The 18,066-nt window shown below is 40.2% G+C and overlaps 2 protein-coding genes across 4 annotated transcripts; one reads left to right on the top strand and one right to left on the bottom strand.

The window, feature by feature from the left end:
- The first annotated feature begins 25 nt into the window (after positions 1–25).
- On the top strand, positions 26–9,487 carry fbln7 (fibulin 7). The gene is made up of 8 exons (XM_088384771.1): positions 26–898; positions 1,608–1,770; positions 3,164–3,340; positions 5,257–5,382; positions 5,450–5,587; positions 6,125–6,262; positions 6,617–6,755; positions 8,220–9,487. The coding sequence occupies exons 1-8, from the start codon at positions 824–826 to the stop codon at positions 8,590–8,592; spliced, it is 1,329 nt and encodes a 442-aa protein (XP_088240897.1). The 5' UTR covers positions 26–823; the 3' UTR covers positions 8,593–9,487.
- A 2,352-nt stretch (positions 9,488–11,839) lies between these two features.
- On the bottom strand, positions 11,840–18,028 carry tmem87b (transmembrane protein 87B). 3 transcript variants are annotated; one of them, XM_088384473.1, is made up of 20 exons: positions 17,830–18,028; positions 17,113–17,173; positions 16,937–17,028; positions 16,725–16,859; positions 16,589–16,642; positions 16,338–16,512; positions 16,191–16,252; positions 15,933–16,116; positions 15,752–15,851; positions 15,566–15,659; positions 15,227–15,394; positions 15,083–15,154; positions 14,395–14,503; positions 14,253–14,311; positions 14,066–14,169; positions 13,910–13,983; positions 13,759–13,826; positions 13,398–13,450; positions 13,279–13,309; positions 11,840–13,181 (listed from the first exon to the last, which is right to left on the bottom strand). In XM_088384473.1, the coding sequence occupies exons 1-20, from the start codon at positions 17,974–17,976 to the stop codon at positions 13,140–13,142; spliced, it is 1,884 nt and encodes a 627-aa protein (XP_088240599.1). In that variant the 5' UTR covers positions 17,977–18,028; the 3' UTR covers positions 11,840–13,139. The 3 variants fall into 3 exon arrangements, with proteins under 3 accessions (XP_088240599.1, XP_088240601.1, XP_088240600.1); XM_088384475.1 differs by lacking the exon at positions 15,227–15,394 and having other exon boundaries at positions 17,830–18,027; XM_088384474.1 differs by lacking the exon at positions 15,083–15,154 and having other exon boundaries at positions 14,395–14,504; positions 15,324–15,394; positions 17,830–18,026.
- Positions 18,029–18,066: the final 38 nt, after the last annotated feature.

The raw sequence follows: 18,066 nt of genomic DNA, 5'->3' as shown, positions 1-18,066 counted from the left end.
AAATTGCTGTCAGTCCTCCCACACACGCACTCTTTCGCACATATATTCTGTCTGCGACTAACTTGAAATTAGAGAATTTGTTCTTGGGATACATTTCTTATTTTCGTAATTTAATTCCATAGCCGACTTTTAATATATGTATTTTAAATGTACACAAATGTTGATGAGAAAGCAACAACTGAGCCCTGAGTACTCGCGCTTTCCACTTTGACCACAACGTGTCGCTGTAACTCTCTAAAAATATGAAGCGCAAACAGTAAAAAATGAGGTTGGAAGCACCAAACCAGAGAAAATTTCAAGATTGAAATATAAATTACTGTTGAAAATGTTAATTCCATTACTTATAAATACGAGCTCTCCCTACAAGCATAATATTAAATATCAACTACAACTTAGATTAGGCAACAATTAGTCATATAATTGCCAATCACAATGCACGCGCGTACGTGTGCGCGCGCAGGCGCACGCATGCACACGTACACGCATGCACACACTCACGCACTAATGTTCCTCTTCTAAAAATATTTGTAAGTTTTTTTCTGAACACTTATGGAGTTATTAACTGATCACAATGAAGCTATTTCCATTCCGTTTGAAAGTGGAGATTGCAGCCTTGGTGGGAGGGATTCTTGCAGCAGAAGCAGGGCGACGTGTAAGAAGTCAGAGCACAAACTTTCCAGGAGCACCGATCCATCTTAGACACCTGATGAGCATCCCACTAAAACGATCCGAGTCCAACTGAAGGACGCTTATATTAACTTGACTGTTAGGTGCAACAGGGTCTTCCTATAAGAGGAGCAAATTAGTAATTGGACGTGGAGATATGGGGCTGCCTTTTTGGTGCAGGTGTTTACTTTTGCTGTGTTTGACAGCTGTTCATGGCCATGCTGCAGTTCAGGTAAGAATATAGTTGTCTAACATGATTTTTGGAAGTGTTGTTTGAGAGCATCTTTTCTCTTTTTTTTTTTTTTTTTTGGTATCATATTCAGAAAAATAATACTAGTGATAGAGGCAAAATGAGTTTTGCTGGAAGATTTGGAGTGCTTGTGTCTTGTCAACCAGAGGCATGTCGGGCACTAGCAACAACCACAGGTTGAAACTTGGTACAATATGATTTTTAATTCCTGGGCGCTAGTTGCTGTTGTAGTAAGCCCCCCTTCTTATAAATAGGAGTACAGGAATTCAAGGTATGCCGCCCCTGAGAAATTGCTTCAATGAGCATGTGATTAATAAACCTTGCAGGAAGGATTAAACACAACTCTGTACTGAGTTGGCATCAAATTTTGCTCAAGTAACTGATTGTGGTATCTATTCAGCTTTAATTTTGGTCATTCTGGATCACCCAATAAGCTTACTGTCCTGCTGCCATGCAAAATATACAAAGAAGCAGCGTTTGGACTCGTGTCCTACAGACATCTGCCAGACAGATTTTGTCTTGCTGTGTTTGGGATGCACTTAGAAACGGAATAGGCTAAGGTTGTTTATCTTCTGATTGAAAGTATTGGAGTATGTTAAACACGAGAAAATGTAATGACAATTACAAACATAATGCATACATACTTCAATAAGGGTGACTTGTTTTCCAATATCCTTGCTTTGATCCACAGACCTGCATGGATAAACATCAAGTGGTTGGGGTGTTGCGACAGATGGAGAAGTTTCTGAAAGGCCAAGAGGTTCGATTCACCGAGGGCTTCCGGATCATGAAGTCAAAACTGGCAACGCTACAAAATTCTGTCTCCAAATTGCCTCAAGCGGATCAGTCAGCTGGTGAGTGATAAACTGTCATATCATCTAATCATCTATGATTGTAGTTTACTAAGGTGCAGAACTATACCGGAGAATGCTGACATTTTGATTATTTACATGAGAAGTGCAAAATATTTCAAACGTAATGCAGTTTGGGTACCCTCATAATCCAAACACCAGTTCGACGTGCCAAAATGCCATGGGAAATACGGTATATATATTTTAAACATTTTCCCCTAAACTTAACTAAACTCAAATGAAATAATTGCAGCATTTATTCATTGTTGCAAGACGATGAGCATTGTTTCCACAATGACAACATAACTGCAAACAGAGAGTAACTAGTTTACACAGTCAGTACTGCCAATTTGGGGTTTTGGAGCTATATATTTGGAGATAATCCCAACCGCTCGACTGACAATTTTAGAGTTTAATTCCCATTGAAACATGAGCAGAATCATCTTCACATTATTTTCTTTATAAAGTCCTTTTGGAACAAGCAAGTCAGAATTTGGCCCAAATTTAAAGCAGAAAGGAGTAATTAGTTTAGTATTTGGGACTCGTGGACCCACAGGGGTACAGGGGGTCCAGTTTAAAAATCACTGTGTTTGTAGGGTGTAAATGAATGGCATCACGGTAGTAATTCAGTGCTGTTCTAAGGTTAAAAGGCATCATACTACGGTATATGAAAAGGTGACTAATAATACAGAATACTCTATACATAATATATGTATGATGCATTCATCGTTCCTCCAGATAAAACAGCAGATGCCTGCTACTCTGAGATTACTATTAAGAAATTCCAGGTCAACTGTCACTGCGGTGGTCATTCAAAAAAGAAAGTAGAATTGTGGGATTGTTGATGTTACTTGGCTGGTTTGTTAGGGTAATCTCCAGGTCAAAACTCCTCATCATTTTTCACCGAATGCCAAAATCTAAAAATACAAATCGGTGCAATTAAGGTGTTGCTTGGGTTCAGACATTCGCAATTGAAAATCTAAAAAACAAAATAACAACAGCTTTACGCCTTCCCTTTCTTGTTCCTGTGCACACATTTTTCTCATGTGGCGTGATGCCGTCATGAAGCTTATCCTGTTCATCTGGAAAACATTGAACTGCAAAATTGGTCTCAAGGCACAAAAGAACGTAACTGCGAGTTGTTATTAAATGCTTTCTCACAATCGGCGAAGGAAGCTGAAACGTCTAATAAAAATGGAAAGTGGGTGTCCATTTATAATGTTATGTAATGTTAATACTGTATTTTATGCAGGCATTCAACTTTCCAGTCTGCTGCTAATGATGCGTTTTAGACTCCTCAGTGACACGTGTCCATCCGCAGGCAGTGAGGATGTTGGGAGGCTTGTTGTTCTCCACGTGTGATCAGCCTCTCTCTTCTTCTTTTTCTTCTTCATAGTTCCCGCCACCTGTCGGCCTCTGGAAGAACTGGAGCATGGGACAAAGTTTGGATCCAAACACCTGGCCGGACATGAGGTGCATTTTGCTTGCTCGCAGGGCTACCATCTCGTGGGTTCAGCTACACGTGTGTGTCAAGACAATGGCACATGGAGCGGTGTGGACGCCGTCTGTAAAGGTGAGGTGTTCGGCCCTTAACCTGCTACTAAATGGAAAAAGTATAGTGTGAGACTAAAATGCCGGTCCGTTCCAGTTCGAAGTGCCATTCAATTCCACTTTTGATGTCAATTGAATTCCAAGATAATTTCATTCATCTTTTATTTATTTATATGTTTTCTTCATTTTGTAACAACACACCCAGACTGCATGGAGGTCATGCAAGTGAACCACTACACTATCAGGCACACTCATTTCATTGCAGTTCACTTTTCATTTAGCTACGTTGTATTTCAAATTCAATTATTTTCAATATTCAATTCAAATCTGATTCTAGTTTTACTACAATGCCATTTCAAATTCAAGTTCGATCCCATTCACATACTGATTCAGATTCCAAATTCAAATCCACTTTTTATTCCATTTCAGAATACATTTGAAATTCACAAGTTTATTTGTCCACAGAGGGTTAATAAAGTGCACAATGTCTCAGTAAATAAACATCTACCAGCCCCCCCAAAAAATCCAGAATGCAGGTAAAGGTAGCCTTCTTCACAATGCTTGCAGCTTTTTCATATTCTGCCAGAAGGCCTAGTTGAATGTGGAATCTAATATCCACTATCACAATCCACTTTATTTCATTCCACTGTGGGATGCATTCCCTATAGCCAGCTTTGTGCCTCTCCTGAATAGCAGTGCATTGGGTAACTGTCAGACCCCCTCTCGTTTCACTCTTTCTTCTCCTCTCACTATCTTGCTCATGTTTCTTGACAGTGGTGTCCCGGTTGATGGGATTTGGACCTGAAATGATATCCCACCCATGGTCTGATAGCGCAGAAGTATGCTAAGCATGCTCTTCATAGCCCCATCAACCTGCAGTGGCAGCACTTTTCCTCCCCCAAAAGGCCACATTTTTTAACATGTGTTTATTGATATTCACCTTTAGAGCAACACGAGACGGCATGACCCTGTAACAGTATTATCTCTGTTCATGTTTTTATTTTCAAAACCTAGCATCAGCATTCTAATTTTAGCCACACTTAACAAACAATATTGACAGTGCGTTGATTTGAATTGAAATGAGTTTAAAAATATCTTGTTTAAGGTCTTCAATTGAAAATCTTGTTTTCTATTGTGTGCAATCTTTTAACACTGAAGTAATGAAAAGAAAATATTAATAAGGATTCATCATGAGGCTACATAAAGGGTACACAGACATCTACTGTACGTAAATAAACCCAGACTGCCAACATCCCAATTACAGTTAATATTTTATGGAGTGTCCTGCGATTGGCTGGCAACAATTTTACTGTTAGGCTCCATCGCACCCGCAACTCTACTGAGGGTAAGGAGTCCAGACGGTTTTATAGGGATCTGTGCCATATGGTTCTTTGTAGCTCTTGCCTCTATGTGTATTTATTCCCCCTTTCACTAGCCTTATTATTATCTTGTCATTTTCTTATATGCGGTGCTTCAGTTTATGTAGTTTGTGCACATTTAAGCGGAAATAATCACGTGTCAGGAGAATTCACAGATATGGATGAGTCCATTTGCAGACAGTGATGAGTTAGACAGTGTCAATGCCCAGAGAACTCTTGAAATAACAGTTTTAACATCATAGTCATTGTTTCCATTGTATCAAACTTTTAAGGTTGCTGTTTTCAAGATTTACTTTTGGAATATTCGAGTCAGCACGAGAAGTAAAGGCAGCAAGTAGCAGTACCAAGCAAAATGGCAGAATGGATTTATTTTTCTGCTTAATTTATATTTCAGACATGCAAATAGGAAATACTTTTTAAAAGAAAAACATTGACTTGACTTCAGCTCCCATCAACACTCGTAGGACAAGTATAATCAGAAATAGATTGCTGTGTCATTATTGTAACGTAACTCACCAGAATGTTTATTTGTGTCACCCTCTGTCTCCTGCTACTTCAGATGTCAGTGAATGTGCAAGTAACCCCTGCCAAAATGGAGGTACCTGCGTGGAAGGTGTCAATCAATACAAATGCACCTGCTCACAAAGCTGGAGTGGCTCTCACTGCCAGCACCACACTCAGACCGGTAGGATGTAACTCAATACAAACCACACTGCTTTTTATTAAGTCCGATTCTATTTCCTTTATTTCAGCTCCTCCCGAGTGGAGCGTAATGAATGATCCAGCGTTCAGCCGAAAACCTCGCTGTGCCCAGGTGAACCGGGCCCAACACTGCAGTTGTGATGCAGGCTTCCACATGAGTGGAACATCTGATAACAGCATCTGCCAAGGTGAGCTCCTGTTCACTGTAATGTGTTACTTCATTCCTGTCAAGAACTTTAGATTGTGCTGACACTTCGCCATCTTAGCAACTGCATGTGATAAACGGTGCAAGAAAACATCCACTAAATAACTGAATCTTCGAGTGCTAATCAGTGGAGGCCAGTTTGTAACAAACAAAATAATCCTATCGAGAGGTCACAAGCTGATTAGCATCCATTTAGGTCACAGTTCAGGTGCTCTGATGTGCAGTAATTGTGCGAATGGTTAAGAGACAAGCAATGTTAAATGATGCAAGTGCATCTTAATATTTCGAAACACTTCATTTGTGTCTTTACAATGTACACAATAGGCAGCAGCACACTCAGACGGGTAGGTACTAAATAAACCACACAGGCAAGCTGGTAGACAGAAACAGTCTTCCCATATGTTTGTTCCAGAATGTGCTTTTAATATGGTGAATTTCCTCCATCCCAAACATTCCTGCCGTCCTGTGTACAGCAGCCCTGCACGGTCCTGAGATGCCTGCCTTTTCCTGTTTTTAACAGATGTCAACGAGTGTGAAGTCTACCGTCTGGACCAAGGAGGGACTTTATGCGTCCATGAATGTGTCAACGTCCCAGGCTCATACCACTGCTCCTGTCCCAGTGGCTATAAGTTGCTCCCAGATGGGCGGAGCTGTGAAGGTGAGCGACAGGAGGGCACAGGGGACAAAGGCTCATTCACAAGGCTTTAACAGCTGCAGATCTGACTTTGTGTGTGTGTGTGGTTACCTGTGATTTTATTTACCACAGTGCAAAAGCTGTCAAACTCCTCGATTCTCCTTATGACCAATTTTTGGGGCAAAATGTTTGGCCCTGGGATGAATGAGCTCAGCATTTCCCAGCAGGAATGATCTTTAGAACATGAAGCATTTAAGTGAGACTGACCCGAAAAACCAAATAAACAAATGGAGCTCAGCACCCGGTGCTCAGACTGAGGACGGTCTGGCTGCAAGCCCCTCCACTCTACTTACGTGCCTCTACTGTTTTGTCTTCCAGATGTGGACGAATGTTTAAACCAGCAGCACAACTGTAGCCGAGGAACAACATGTATCAACACTGGGGGAGGCTTTCAGTGCGTCAACCCAGACTGTCCTCGTTCCCATGGCAACATCAGCTACGTTAAAACATCACCCCTGTACGTGTACCTTTTGAACTTTTTGGCCCTTTTATCTTTTAAGTAGTGCTACTGGGCTCCTGGTGTGACATTTTGACTAATGGCAGGAAAAAGGAGAGTAAAATGTCAAGTTTGCATTCACATTTATTTATGACTCTCAAAACATTTCCAAATTTCCCTTGTAAATCAGGTCTGAATGTGGAGGGTAGCTCACTCAAGAAGAAGGTAGTAGTAGTTACTTAAAACAAAGACAACTACAGATTTCATTCATGTTGACTTTTGTTCTGCTTCTTTATGTCAACACAATATTTGCTAGAAATCATAAACTCAGCTTTTTTTTTTGAACCGCTCAACGAGTTAAGGAAAGGTTAAATAAGGTCATCATCAGAACATTTGAAACAGTATTGCAGTGTGTGTTTGCTTTAACGCCACAACAAACCACAACAATTATATAAAGTTAGTATAGACAAAATTTTCGATGAACCTCTTGAATGGGATATCATCGCATGTTGTGACTGGTGAGTATATTTCATCATTATTAACCTTGGAGTGCATCTCAAAGGAGGAAGACGAGATGATTGTACGCACACACACAGAAGCCACATGAGAAGCCCAAAACTACAAAAATAAAATTTGTGGTTCAAGCTGTATAATAGTGAAGCAAACCATATGTGACAAGAGCATGCATACTCAGCAGAACCTCATTGCCAAACATTATTTTCTCTTTAATGCTGTCCAATTGCTGAGAAACATTACAACGTCTCTGTCAAGCCAAGCTGCCCGGTCGAAAGGACTGAAACATAGCACTGTGTGCTCTTACTGAACCAGCAGTGTGGTTGAACACCGATGCCAGCAGAGGAGATGACTGAAGCTTTTGGCAGACGCTTACATGGACAAAGCAAAGTATTGCTTAGCACCGTAGCTTAGCCCAATCAGATGCTACATTCCAAAACGTGCAGCCTCACCAGACTCGAAAATTCAAAATAATCATGCAAAGTTTCCATTAAGACTAAAAATGTCACAGTGTCAAAATGACACTTTGACTCTCGGCTCTCATTGTGGATAGAGTTCATCAGATGCAGATGTACTTAATAGAATGTCCATTGACTGGATGTCATTGTTCATTCTTCATAACCACGTTCATTTTCCATGCATTCTAAATGATACCGACTGAAGGGAACAATCATCTTAAAAGGAAATTGAAAATGCCACACATTTCCCATGATTTGCCAGATTTTATTGTAGCCACGATATAATTGTAACGGTTCTATTAAAGACGCAGACACACAAAAATTTGATTTTAATAAGATGGACATGATTCTAGAAATTTCCCCCCAGCTTGCATTCAGGTTCTGAGTCACTCGGAGTTTTATGTCAAGGGTCTCCACTTATGAAACATAACCGCACACGGAATGGAAATCAACAAGTATTTATCTTTCCTGTCCCCCTAACATGATTTGTTCCTTGATTTTTTTTTTTTTGTAGTCAGTGTGAGAGGAATCCCTGCCCCATGGAAAGCCGTTCCTGCCACCTCGCTCCAAAGACCGTCTCGTTCCACTACCTCTCCCTTCCCTCCAACGTACAGACCCCCGCCACCCTTTTCCGTATGGCCACCGCCGGGGCCCCCGGGCGTGCAGGGCCCGACAGCCTGCGCTTTGGCATTGTTGGAGGAAACTCCCGAGGTACCTTTGTCATGCAACGCTCAGACAGACAAACCGGCGAGCTGATCCTGGTTCAGCAGCTGCGCGGGCCGCAGGAGATCAATGTGGACGTGGACATGTCGGAATATGCCGACCGCACTTTCCAAGCTAAGCATGTGGCCAGAGTCCATGTTCTTGTGTCACCCTACAACTTCTGAGGAGATTGAGGAGGCACCGATCGTACTGCCCACCTTCATTCCATTGCGGCCGGTCGCAGGACAGAGGGTGATTCACTCTAAGATTTTCTAGTTTAAGTACTCAAACGACTGTGCAGTAAAAATATGGCAGCAGTAAAATGTCACTCTGTGACAGAGCACAGACATCCATTGGAGCCCAAAAAACTATATTGAGGCAACATAAAATTGTACATCCACAAATATTCCCATTTGTTTTGCAGCGACTGCTCTCTCAAGACGAACAGAAAATTGAAGAACAGACCCCGAATTTAGATTTGCATTTTTAAAAACTTGTGGACACTTTCCAGAGGAACATTTTTTTTTTAAATATTCATTTGGAAAAGCAGGACACTTTCCATGGCACTAAATGCAAATTGGGTATCAACCGGAAAATTTGGGTAATTCTTCTTTCAAACGTTAACACATGCAGGAATATATTTGCTGGAGTGGAGCGGAATTCTTTTACCTCCAAAACTATCACTGTTCAGGAGTAAAAATTACACAATTTGGAAAATTGTGACATGGAAAATATCAAATTCCTTAACCAGAGAGCATTACTTTTGACAATAACACCACTGTCCTGTCCCCCCTGTTTTAACGATGATTTACTCACTACTAGACACATGGACACCTATAAAGTTAGTGTATATTTTGGATATTTTATTACTGGTTCTTGCATTAACTTCCATGACATACTGTATATACACACTATTCAATCTTTCTTTTTTTTTTGTGGCGAGTGGAAAGTGGATAATCAACAGTAGCAGGAGATTTCATATACCACACTTGATACATCATGTATTTTAAGGATGATAACAACTGGATGAGTTTAAATATTGTCTCTACATAAATAAAATAAACTCAGTATAACATCTCAGCTTTTTACCTCACTCAATGCCGAACAGTGTGCCACTGCTTGTTTTCAAGTTAGAGTTAGGTAGTGAAACCAAAGCACAGGGGATTAATAAATCCTGGATAATGATCAAATGTTCTCTGAATAGATGACGAGGAAGGTTTCAGCAAACTTTCAAAGCAGTTTGGATCTCATCCGAGACGCGGAAACTGTCAAATATGTAAAAACACATCTCACGGTGTCTATTTTTTTTTTTTTTTTTTTAATAAGACACTAATGTTCAACATGTGTGCTGTCTTCCTTCCCTCTGTCCTCTCACATCTCCATCCATGGCTTCACATTTGCACTGAAATCCAGAGGGCAGGGGGTGCATGCTCTTTATTTTATTTTTTTGCCGTCTTGTATGATGTCATGGGAAATCTTTGCAAACGTTGCTCAACATTACCGTATAAGCCTCAAGAGCTCAGTTCAGTGAGCATCACGCTAACTGTAGGAGTGAGTTTTTGCCTTTACTTGAACTGTTTATTTTCTTAATCTCAGAAGATCAACCAGTCCAAACAAGGGGTGTCAAGAGAAGACGAAAGTCAGGAGAGAAGAAAAATACACACAGGAAGTTTTTAATAGCGCAGCGTAACCAAACACATGACTATTTATTGACGTTAAGGCAGTGGTGTTTGTATTGTTTTAACATTTTACAAACTTATTTTGTGCAATGAATAAGAATTTTGGAAAAAGAAAAAGCTTTCTGTCATGAAAGCTGACATTTAAAGTGCCTCTAATTAACTCCAAATAGGGTTAGCTGCTCATTTTTGTAGTCACAACTTACTGAGCAATTCACAGTGCGCAAAGAACTTCCTCAGAATCACGTCGCTCTCAATGTTCAAAGATATTAATCAAAAGAATGGTCCAAAAGAATTTCCAAAGCATTTAATATTCCACGGAACACAGTGCACACAATCATCATCAAGCAGAGAAAACATGGCACAATAGTGACATTACCAGGAACTATTAGAGTGTACAACCCCATTATTTATTTATCCCCCCCCCCCCCCTCAAAAGAATTTATTTGATTTGATTTATTTTTCAATGGAGGTACTGGTCCCAAAACTTGTGTCTCTTTGCCTCTACAGTTAATAAAGAATCCAAATCAAAGTTTGGGAAGCATCCCATAACCAGCTGTGTTCAACCTCAAAGGTTCCACACTCCTCGTACTGGAGCGTTTAGTTTGTCCTCAGACTTGTCCTCAGCTAGGCACATGTTGCATCCATTTTGACGAGGAGGAAGGATGTTGCCAGAGACAATTGGAGAATGTCTGGCTTGCTAACGCAAGCCATTTGCTGGGGGGGGAGGAAGAGAGAGAGAGAGAGAGAGAGAGAGAGAGAGAGAGAGAGAGAGAGAGAGAGAGAGAGACAGAGAGAGAGAGAAGGAAGGCCTTGAGACAGGTCCAGGTTCCAGTGTGTTTTGGCCCGTGGGTCTCAAACCTGCGGTGGCTTGAGTCCTCGCAGCAGTCCAAACTTGCAGGGGAGGATGATATGAGTAAGTTAGAAGCTACTAAATGCTCAACTAAAAAGTTGATGCAGTTTACACTTTTGGGGATTCAACGCACCGTTTTTCCTAATGATTAAATGTGTTAATTGTGAAATTTATTTTAATTGAATTTTGCCCATGAAAAAATCTTATTTTTGTTGAGAAAAAAGAATTAACAGATGTGAGCTTGGCAATTTATTTATTTCAACAGATTTTCACATTTTACTACAAAGAGAAGAGCCATCTCTGATGAGATATTACAAACCAAGGAACACAGGAGCATCTTGTCCCATGATTTGGCAATTTACAGGCACATCATAATGATCCACTGAAGGAGTTGTAATGTTTTTGTTCACCTTTGCAAAGATAATGCTCAGTTCATATTAAATCCATCATAGAAATAGAACGAATATTTTCATTTTCTCGTTCGCATTTCACATCTTTGAAATGCATTTCTATAGGTAAAGGGATGCTGCTGTATCTTAATGTTTGATACGCTCTAGTAAAACTGGAAGAAAGCAGAAGCAACATGTTCAACTCTGAATAACATCATCAACACCAAATGACAGCCCGAATTTCAAAGTAACTTCTGTGTTCCAAAATTGAGTTTAAGTAGGCAAAAGTATATGTCAGAATTTGTAGTGATATGCCAAATAAATTAGATTGAAGTGGCAAGGCCTTCAAGATCAAACAGCTTTTGTGAAGTTTCAATTTTCACTCAGTGTTCTTCTTTCAAACTCTTCCTCTGTGTTTCATTAGCATTTGTCAAATACTGCAGCGCTTGTATCTGATTTCTCTTTGAAGCCACTTTAGAAAGAAACACATTAAGGGATGACACATCCTAACGACCACTGTAAAATACTTCCTTTTATTGCAGTAATAACAGAGAAGATTATAGTCCAGGAAAGCAACATATTCCTGTATATAATTATTTAAACACTTCCCAACATGGAAAAGGTAAGAAAAAAAATGCATGAAAAACAATCTTATTAAAAAGAAAACAAACAAAAATGACATGCAAAACCCCTCACAACTCAGGCTTTGATCAAATCAGGCAACTGTAAAAATATTCAAGGTGCAGATGATTGTAATTTATATCACTTGCCATCATAGACACAAACTGTTTCCAACAACCCCTGAAACAGAAACTATTGTCAACATTGACAGAACAGTCTAACGATCCTGTTGAGGTGATCCACCTTGTGCTTTTGCTAACCACTCAAAGCATCCCACAAAGCATGACAACAGTGCTGCTCCTCTAAATTACAATGACAGCAGACATTTTCAGACAATAACTGAAAAAAAGAGGAAAATTAACACAGAAAGAAAAGTTGGTCATGGAAAAGAAACAAATTGCCATTTGCCCAGAACATTGAGATTGGTCCAGCTCTGAAGAAGACAGTGTAAACAAAATACGGGTAAACTTGGCCGACACATTACTTATAAGTACACTTTCATTGCAAATAAATAAGAATGACACCACACAATTCCTTTTTGACATACAGTATATATTGCTCCAAAGACACGCACATGAGGACCCTGCTAGGACTTAACTACTGAACTTGTGATTTAATTGTAGATGTGACAGTGTTCAATCTTCTCACGCAAACACTGAATGATGCATCAAAACTGAGGTGATTGGAATATCAATCAGGCCTCATAGAAGAACAACGTATAGGCACAGTTTTGATGGTGGAATTGCATAGAAGCAAAATCTCATCACCACATGACACATGCATGTTTCTAGTTCAATTAATTCCTGATCCGGGACGTAACTATCTCCAATTTTATAAATAAGCATTTCGTTTGAAACCCCCACAACACAGTGTGTGTCTGTCTGTGAGGACGTTCATGCATGAGGCCCTCTGTTTTTACTTAAAAGAATTCTTGGATACATAATGCTAATAAATACAGCACTTAATATTAAATCATCTCATCTCTTTGGAAAGAAAGGTTCAAACTGTTTCTGTTGGGAAAAGATGAACCCATTGTTGAGGGGGAGGGGGTCGATAGTAGAAAGGCATTAGTAGGGCTCCACAATAGCCCCACCACCAGCAATAAGGTGTCATTCTGCACAAAAGACAGCTTTAGAGTCACAACTAGCCGTTTGCCCTCATCATCATCCCTTGAGAGCTTCGAAGGTTTCCTCTCATTCCAGCTTGGACATCTCATACTTGGTCGTCATGATTTCCTACACAGTAATAACAGCAGTGTGAACTGTTGTCCAACTTTTAACACAGGAATTATATAGTATAGCACAACAAGTGCATAGACTTAAAAAGCAATACCTCATCAGAGTCAAGCAAGACCGGAAGAGCTCTGAAAAGACAAAAGGACAGTTTGAATCCTTCTCATTAATTCAACTCAGGTTGCTAAACTGAATAATGATTGGTGTTAAATGACTTACATATCAGAGAGAGAGCTAGGAATGTTTTCCTCAACCCACTTCAAGTCTTCTTCCTAGATGGAGAAAAATATAGTAAACACTGCCACCTGTAGGAAAACGCTTGTGACTGCAGATCCCTACTGGCTCTATTTCACTCAGTCTTTCCCAAACATCAAAACCCAGGAATTGGCTTTCTCCCCACAGGTTAACTTATTAGAATACATTATGTATGACCAGAATATCAACATTCTTCCTAAAAAAAAGTTCTTCAACTCAACTGTGTGCCTGTTTGATGATCAAGAGCATTTTATTTTTAGGAAACCCTTTTCTAATGAAAACCATCAAGTTTAACAGATAAAACAATTACATGTGCATTACTGACCGTGTTTGATTCTGGTGATTTCACTGTACCATTTGTCTCATTTTTTGTGGTTCTCAGTTTCATGCCAGCTGTGGGGGAAAAACGAGCTGTTACCAGAGAAGAAAAGGCCGCGCGTTGCGTGATAAAACCAAGATGAGGTAGGTTATCGTACCCATGTTTGCAGAGGCAATGAATTCCTCAATTTCCTCATCATCCGAGTCATCGATAAGAGGTGTGAAGGCATACCTGTGTGTATTGAAAATCAATGAAAGGATGGAAAGAAAGGGCAGGCAACAGGGTGTGGTGGCCACAATCTATTAGAACTTGCCTTTGGTTGTTAGCAGATGGTCTCCATAGGAACATTATGACAAGTAGAATGAGGGAGAATAAAAACCTCCAGAAAGCATCTTCCACCCACAGTTCGATCCAATCCTGAGCACAAATGAGGTCCTTGTTAAAAATGTAGTTGACATCTTATGAATTCGAGTCAAGACAGATAAGCCAAGCATACTCACCGACTGGCAATCGACTAGACGGAATTTCTTTGCTGTCCAACCCATGAAAATGATGGAAGCTAAAGGATGGACCATAAATGAAAAATATGTACGATAACTGTAAGACATGCAAGTGTTGCCAAGCATTGTGTATTCCACTCACCAATGACGGCAAATATGAGTGTGTTTGTGAAGTGCCTGTAGAGGGACAACTTAACCGGGTTTTTTCTCAGCTTCAGAGTCTTGATGGTTTGAGCAAGGCTGACAAATATGTAATTGGCAGTCAAGGCAAACGCACAACTCCACTTAAATGAACCTCCATGCTTTGTATCAAATGAACATGCAAACATAAGCGGACCGTTTGAAACGTTGACATTGAAATTGGTACATTTGAACAAAAAACATTTTTTATTAACCAAAATCCATAGGGAGGTTTATTATTATTATTAAAGCCTTAAAAATCATGCTGAGACTATAAGAATCTGAGTAAAACACAATTTTCATAATAATTTGGAAAGTGGCGTTTGAGACACTATCGTTTAGTTGCATAACTCGAGGTATGAAGTGCAGCTGCACAAGCACAATAATGAACAACTGAATACCTCTAAGACAATGTCAGTAAAACTGAGTGCTATTTTTGTAATATTGTAGAATTCTTAATGCAGGTGTGTGTGAGCCAGAGCCAGGTTTATGGTGAGTGAGTGTCATGGCATGCAGAAGCAGAAGAATGCATGCAAATCCTCTTAGACCAAGAGATGTCATTCGTGGCAACAAGGCATGACAATTGTGCATATTCTACTCTTGGTCTAAGAGCTTCGAAAGCAAGGGAGACAGAGGGAAAGGAAGGATATCCACCAGCATAGAGAGGAGTCAAGCAGAGCCAGGGGAATGTTGGCCAGCAGGGCCAGGTCTGAGTCTTTAGCCTGGAAAGAAGGACACATCGGGACAATCACATGTGGACACGAAGAAGAGGAGTAAAAAGAACAGAAGCTCACAGAAGTGCGCAAAGGGAATCCAGTAACCCGACCCATTAAGGCCACAGTTTTGGCAGAGAGGAGTTGACTTTTGAGAGTAAAACGCTGAAAGGATATGAACCAGATGATGAATGAGTCTAATACAGCCAGAACAATTGCTGTAATGAGAGCAGGGCCATTGTCTCGACCCTTAAATACATACAAGCACAAAAAATATACTTTTGGATTCTTGTTGTAACACTGAAGATGAGTGCTCTTTAGGTTATGTTGTTTATGCACCATCATATTTTGTTACCTTAACTGATTGTTGCCATGTGTTAAATGAAACATTGTCTTACATTACAGGGGACAAAGTCTCACCCCAGTTATCCTCAGTACACCTTCAATTGCAGCAAAGACAAAGTAGAGAACCCCGAGACCAACCACTCGATGCATCACCGTGCCTAATCGAGGCCTGTGAGGACAAAATATTGTAAGTATTCTTAATAAACTGACATGTCACTCCCTTTGAAATTAGTTCTTGTGTGTGCATATAGGTTGACATACTTGACAATGCCATAGCCCAGGCTGACGATGATGACGAGCAGACGGGCGATAGTTCTCTTGAGGGCCGAAATCAGCTCGGCAAAAATCAGCAACCCAGAAGCTGAAGAACCCAAACAGCGGGACCATTAGCAACAATGGTGGGAAATGTTTCGTTCAATTAAGCATGTCAGCAGATACTCACAAGCAGAGCCGACAATATTGGTGTTTTCGTATTCAGCGCAGAAGACCGCCTTCTCCACCATCCCCAGGAAGATGACCCCTGCGATCCAAAACTGGATCCTCAATATATCTTTCCAGTAGCAGGCAGCCCAGATGAACCACAACAGGGCGAAGAGGATGTACACCACACACATGACCATGTAGAACTGTTGACAAATTGGAGCAAAAGTGTTTTGAGAAACAGCAAATTGATCATAATTACAAGATGTTGTCTACTTACGATCATGAGAGGGTATTCTGTAATGGAAATGAACCCATGCCTGCCTTTCATCACCACACTCACTGAAATGATATTTTGTTTATTACATCAGCATTATGTGAGGAAAAATGACTTGTGAAAGTAATAATGTAAAAAATAACTCCTCACTCGTTAAATTCCAGTTAGCATCTTGTTTACTGGGCACAATCTTCACCACGAGTAGGTAAGGTCCATCCTTCCATGTGGAGGCTATGACATTGTCTTTGATTTTGACCACAGTGCTGCTGTTTGTCATCGTGCCGCCATCATACTCTTCAGTAATCCATCGGATGTCGCTTTCATCCTGCAGCGTTGCAAAAATAAAACACAGATTACAACGTCGGCCTCAAGTTGCTATCAAAATTTCCAATATTACTGACCAACTTTTTTCCCTCAACAGACGAATTGACAGTTCGTGGCTCTGCCTTGGTTTTCTGAAGGAAGTGGCAGAGGTGAGAGCATAAGACAATCTTAAGCACAGTATGTGACTCTCGGAATAATGCAATCAGAACTTACTTTTAACACTGGAAAGGAGCGCAGATTACTGTTACACACTATCGGTTTGTGTTTGTGCTCGATGTACTCTCCTTTTATGAGGGGATTGGGATCTAAGCTCTGCCCGCGGCTCAGCGGCGTTCGCTCGTACATTTCCTACAATGGGCAAAATAATTTATCTTGTCATCAAGCAATGACAACATCAATAAGTATTTAAATACAGTCATACTCACATCAAGATTATTGAAATCATTGTGGCAGGGGTAGTATTTCAAATACCACTGAATGGTGAATGTTATCTCATCAGGGCAACCAAATGACACAACTGCAACAACAAACAAGTCAGGGTGAACACAAAATGGGAGTCTGTTAATTGTGAAATCATCAGACTATTTTTTTCACGTCTTACCTTTCAGTTCAATGTTGGTGTCTTTGAACATGGACTTTCTTAACAGTAGCGGTCTTGAGGTCTGTTGGAAAGCAAATGATTATTTTTCTTTTATACATCAGGATCAGCTTTATTGCCAACTGTTCATCCTTCCAGGTTAATAATACCATCATACTGCAACTGGACAGTGCGGGTCAAAACTGAAACGTTCTCTGCATTTCTTGATTATTTAGCGTCAACGGAAAGGACTGATCTTTAAATAAAACAGTCAATGACGAGCTTCTGTTCTCCTTCATGTTAAAACGTACAAGCAGAGTCTAAAGAAAACACTCAAATAAATTCAAGTGTTTTGTTTTCCAACTCTTCTAGGACCTCTTTAAAAAAACAGTATAGTATAGTATAGTATAGTATAGTATAGTATAGTATAGTATAGTATAGTATAGTATAGTATAGTAGTAATAGTAGTGGTAGTAGGAGTAGTACACGGACGAGCCAATTTGGGGCTAGCTACCTGTCACGAAAACAACAGCGTTTTTCTTTCACGACAGCTATTAATATGTCCCGCGACATACATATAAAGACTAAAACGAAGCCCAATATTTTAAATTATTTTGTTATGACGTGTATCAGTTACTAGACGAAGAAGGTTAACCGCCGATTCTTCCATGACAGCAAGCTAGCATCACACAGCTAACACAGTTAGCCGTATCAACTGTTAATTTGTAACTCTTTACTTACACTTGAAGCGGTTATTTTCCATGATCCCGTCTCTGGAGCAGATGCAACTGTTTTTATGGTAACGAGTGAGAGAACATAAAGAAGTGTCCATGTATAGAAACGCTCCTTGTTCAAGCAGCTCCACGTACTCATTGGAACGACTGCCATGTTGCTGCGCTCGAACGCTTTCGTTCTCGAGGCGTCCTGAACGCACCACAGCAAAAAGCTCCTATAGGTCGTATTCAATTGCATCGTACA

Source organism: Syngnathus floridae, chromosome 9 (assembly GCF_059516105.1).
Source record: "Syngnathus floridae isolate MCC-2025c chromosome 9, RoL_Sflo_1.0, whole genome shotgun sequence".
NCBI lineage: Eukaryota > Metazoa > Chordata > Actinopteri > Syngnathiformes > Syngnathidae > Syngnathus > Syngnathus floridae.
The sequence above is the reverse complement of the archived record's forward strand: the minus strand, read 5'-3'. Positions and strand labels throughout refer to the sequence as shown.